Source organism: Brassica oleracea, chromosome C6 (assembly GCF_000695525.1).
Source record: "Brassica oleracea var. oleracea cultivar TO1000 chromosome C6, BOL, whole genome shotgun sequence".
Taxonomy (NCBI): Eukaryota; Viridiplantae; Streptophyta; class Magnoliopsida; order Brassicales; family Brassicaceae; genus Brassica; species Brassica oleracea.
Window position 1 is genome coordinate 16,468,083 of NC_027753.1, and position 5,268 is coordinate 16,473,350.

Here is a 5,268-nt window from a genome sequence, read left to right on the forward strand (position 1 = left end):
CCCCACTTATTTATTTATCATAAATAGGAAACTTTATTAGTATAAGAACTAACAATCTCGAACTAACATTCATATAATAGTTTCTTATATAATTTCATTGTAAAATTTCTAACGACGACTAAAAGCATTTCCAACTTCATTTCACTTTTCATTTTCCATTTTGCAATGGAATAGAAATAAGTTTACTCCTAAATAGACTAATCATACACATTACTCAATTTTATTCCTAAATTAGTGCAATTATAGAATAATGTGTAGTTTAATTTTGAAATTACTCAGTTTTAGAGAACAAATAGAGTAATACACTGTAGATACTCTAAACATTTGCAATTAGTAGTTTTTGATATAATATAACCATTGAATATATCAAATTATGGGTTTGATTAGTATTAAATACTCCCTCTGTTTTTAAAAGATGCATATTCTACACTTTTTACATATATTAAGAAAACTCATTAAATATGCATTGTTTTTTGTGAATAACAATTTTTCATAATTTTTAGCCAATAGAAATTCAATAAACACCATTAATTTTTTTGAAACTTACAATTTTTCATAAAATCATACATTGAAAAAGTAAAAAATGTATATTTTTGAAACAATTTTTTTTTTCAGAACATACATCTTTTAGGAACAGAGGGAGTAGTTATCAGTTGAAAAAAGATGGCAACTAATAACAAGAGAACTAATTTTCAGAACGTATATATGGAAAATGATATATATATATCATCTAAGAGACACACTATGAGTATGAGATGATTGAAATGTAGTGGAAAACTTGACTTCGACACTGTCGTTGGTACTAAGATCCGTTAAAGTCGACTCGATGCGAAATAAAAACGAAGGCTCGGAAATATGTGATTATAGAAAAAGAAACAAAAAATGGTTTCGAGATTTGTGGTTTAAGTGGCATTGAAACTTATCGCTTTCTTCCCCGTGACATCATTGTCGAGGTTTATTGCTCTTTATTGTGGTCCTTTGGGACTATTTAAAGCTCTCTTATCACAGTCTCAGTTTCTATACACTTTGTGTATTCAAAGACCCAAAATACTCCCTCTTATATTCGTCCCCCTCTCTTTTTTTCTTCTTAATCTTTTCTTTTCAACTTTAAACCTTATCAAATCATAAAGGCTATATACCTACTTGCCACATAGCTCATTTCTCAATTTCTTAAACTATTCTACAATCCAGTCAGAGTATATAAACAAACAACTTAAGAGTTGTTTTGCTACATTGTTGAATATGTCAAACAGAAGATCAAGGCAGTCTTCAAGTGCTCCCAGGATCTCCGATGATCAAATCATCGACCTTGTAACTAAGCTCCGTCAGATTTTACCGGAGATTGGCCAACGTCGTCGTTCCGATAAGGTATCGCACACATAGATTATACGTAAACATATTCACTTTTTTGTGGTCAAGAATATTCATTTTTGGGAGTAAAAGATAGAGAAATATATTCATTTATTAAGACCATTTAACATTATCCCTCATGTAAACCTCTTTATCGAAAACAAACGTTTTATTTAAAAAAAGACAGGACACAAAAATCAAACAAAAGAAAAAAAGAAGTCGGTACTTTTTGACTCCGGGCATCAAAGAACATAACAATACTCTTTTCTACAAAAAAGAAAGAAGAACATAACAATACTCACAAGATTTTCCTTCCACATAGACATACATTTTCCATCAAAACCATCGACATGTATCTATCTACATACACAAAACATGCATGGATGTAGATATATATACATTAGTCGCCCTGAATATTTTCAGACCGGAAGCAATGAAAGAAAACAAGGCCTATTATTTGGGGACGCTCTAAATAATTCACCTTTAATAAAAAGGGATATGTAAAAAATATATATATTAGGAGAAATGCTAGTGTAGAAATCAAACTCTGCACCTCCGTCTCTACTTATAGCTTTCAAAAACCACTAGACTATAAAACGATATTTTAAAGCCGGAAGCCTAAGCTTCCATAGCTTCGCTCAGGCCGTCTCTGTTAGTCATGACTCATGACACTTTTTGATTAATTATAGGTCTCAGCCTCCAAAGTTTTGCAAGAGACATGCAACTACATACGAAACTTGAACAGAGAAGTTGACAACCTCAGCGAGCGTTTGGCTCAGCTTCTCGAATCCGTCGATGAAGATAGCCCTCAAGCGGCCGTCATTAGAAGTCTACTCATGTAATCTGTTATTATTTTCCATAAAATATATGTAAGCTAATCTTCCTTTATTTCATGAACTTTTATAAAGAAATGAGATTGATCTTTAGACCTAGAAGCAGAACCGTTTTGACTTATGTTTCCCTACCCGCCATTTTGGCTACATTATAGGGAAATGGTACTACATTTCGTTAATACTATAAACAGAAAATGTTACTATTAAAAAAAATTAAGTACAAAGACTGAAACAAAATTTAAGCCGCACACCATTTCTGTTAGGATTGGACATTTACCCGTTAATTTCGATTCGATTTGTTTTTTTCAATTCGATTTGAAAAAATCCAGATATATCAGCGAGTCTACAAAGCAAAGAAAATATTAAAAATTATTATCCGTTAAAAAAATAACAAATACAAAAAAAAATTAGGGTCGGATATCCGCTTTCTCCGACTTTTATACAAATAGATGTATATCTACAACTGAAAATAGAATTTCAAATGTATGGTTTATGTAATTATTAATTTAACATATAATTTTGTTAATTTTGTTTATAAAACTACTTATAAAATTATTAAATTAAGAAAGGGATATAAAAATTACAATTTTCTAAAATTTTATGTTTTATAAAAACAATTATTTAATTAAAAAAATTATGAAACATATAGTTTCACTAATCTTTATTTTTTAACTTATATTACGTAAAATATATTTTTAAAACAAACTTGTATAGTTTTTTTTATAGGATTTACTTGTATTGAACAAAGTGGATGAAATATCCATAAGTATCACAAATATCTGTAATTTTTCTGAATATCCGCAAAACCAGATAAATGTATTTTTCCAAAGTAAAACAAATCAGAGAATTATATATCCATAAAATATGAAAAAATCACAATACTGAAAAAAGGAAATATCTGATCCGTTCTCACCCCTAATTTATATATATGTGTGGGCCGTTTTTATTATTACTTTTGCAGTTAATTACAAATTATTTTCCTTTCTCATAGCGATCGACATGATAATATCTTGTTAAATATGTTTAGATTATTCAAAAAAATAATTTGATTATTAAAGTATTTTTATTAAAGAATGTTAATTTTACCCAACATCAAACTTTTAGTTTACTATAAATGCATTTTTCTAAGATTTACCAACAGAAAAGAATAAAGACATAAATATATTTAAAAGAGTTATGGAGTTATTCTTATGTCAAATTAAAGCCTTGGCCTCGCCAAATAACAGGATAAAACTGAGGCTGTTTCTTATTATTTTGTCGATAGACTTTGTGTGTATCAATATCTTCCGTGCTCTTCAAATGATTTGGACTGTAGTTTGAAAAACATACTTCATTCTAAAAAGTGTTTTTTTCCATCCAATGTTCTGGATATATGAGTGAGACTATCCTAACCAGTTGAGTACCTCTCCTTTAATATTCCTCGCACCAACATTTACCAAATGGAGTATATTTAGAGTACCGACATATATATGAAAAAGACATATATATGAAAAACAAATGCTTTCTATTGGAAATGGATGTTAACACAGAATGCAAGAAGTATACAAATTTATATTCCAGTTATGCGTCCTATCTTCGGTGTTAACAGACGATTAGTTTCGTTTTTTAATTGCCACCATTTAGCTTTAGAAGAGAATGTCGTCTTTAATTTCTCACCTTTAAACCACCTAAGAGGATTATATTCTATAGAGATAGCATTGGCTCTTTTCTATGCTATTTAGTTATCCACCATATTCAGATTTCAGAAGATTTGCTATATATATATGTCTTCTCATTAACAGTTGAAGTATCCGAGATGCCTAAGTCTATTTGTCCATGGCGTCCCAGAAAATCTGACAGTCGACCTAAGGTAGACCACTCATTATGTAGAAAGAAGTGCATTCTCCATTTCTAATATCCACTATACGAAAATATTCAGAGAAGAGTGAAATAATGAGAAAAAGAATAAGAGAAGACTACTTTTTGGTTCAGTACTTGTTTGAGTAAGAGTTCATATGTACTTTGAACGATATTTCCAAGATTTAGTCTGCACATTTATTGCAGAAATGAGGTCACTAGATGGATATGTCAGATGAAATTAGCTGAGCTGTGGGATGGATATTATAGTTGCTAAGCTACAGTCTAGTACATGGAAGTGCCTTTGAAATTAACACCAATCTGATGTTGCCTGCAACATTGCAGAGGTGCTGACAATATTTTTAAAATTGTTTGAGTCTCCGCTATTTTTAAACCTCTTTCATAAGACTATTTTATGTCTTGTTTGAGGAAAATCGATGGATAAGTTTGGGGGAGTTGATCTACTATGGATTTTACCACTTTTTTATGTCATAGTATATGTTCTATTAAGAGTTTTTATATTATATTTGGAGTCTATTTTAGAATCTTTTCAGGTTTAGATACGTTTTGGAGCACTGTGGAGTTTATAAAGCTAAATGGAGCTTTAAGGGGAGAAAACTAGTAGATGAGCAAATGAAGAGGAGACATAGTCAATACACAGAGGAAGGTTATGATGAATTATTGATTATAGAACCGCTAAGGTTATTATCTAGAATCCTTCAACAAATTGATCTTATTGCTTGCATTCTAGAGTAGCTAACTAGGATCTTGAACTTAGGATTTGACAACTGCGAGAGTAAATTCATACCTGAATATAATTCTGCTGAGCTAGGTTGTTAGGCGCAGTGTGATATGCTCAAATTATCCCTAGAGCAACTTACTCTCTAAAATAAGAGAATATGTCGTAGTACTTAGGAATCGAATCACAGAGACTCTAAGATCCCACAATAGACTTTGTTTTCGAAATAAAGCTAGAAAGTAATACTAGAAAGCAGTAAACAAAGAATTAAGTGTTGTAAGTTATCAAGATGAGATGAAGTTAGACTTAGGTGAACCCTCATGTATAATGGATATGTAAACTAGCTATTAGGGATTTATTAAAAGATTTTTTCTGGAACTCAAACTTGAATTATAATCTAGCACCTTTCGTATATAGAGATTATCTAATGTTAGACCTAGGAATCCAACTCTTGTATGTGAATCCTTGGAGAGTGTCGATCGATACTTTTTATGGAGTGTCAATCGATAC

General features: G+C 30.6%; 1 protein-coding gene across 1 annotated transcript; it reads left to right on the forward strand.

Moving 5' to 3' along the window:
• Positions 1-862: 862 nt before the first annotated feature.
• On the forward strand, positions 863-2,274 carry LOC106298738 (transcription factor PRE1). The gene is made up of 2 exons (XM_013734886.1): positions 863-1,368; positions 2,040-2,274. Exons 1-2 carry the CDS (start codon positions 1,243-1,245, stop codon positions 2,190-2,192), a joined length of 279 nt encoding a protein of 92 aa, XP_013590340.1. The 5' UTR covers positions 863-1,242; the 3' UTR covers positions 2,193-2,274.
• Positions 2,275-5,268: the final 2,994 nt, after the last annotated feature.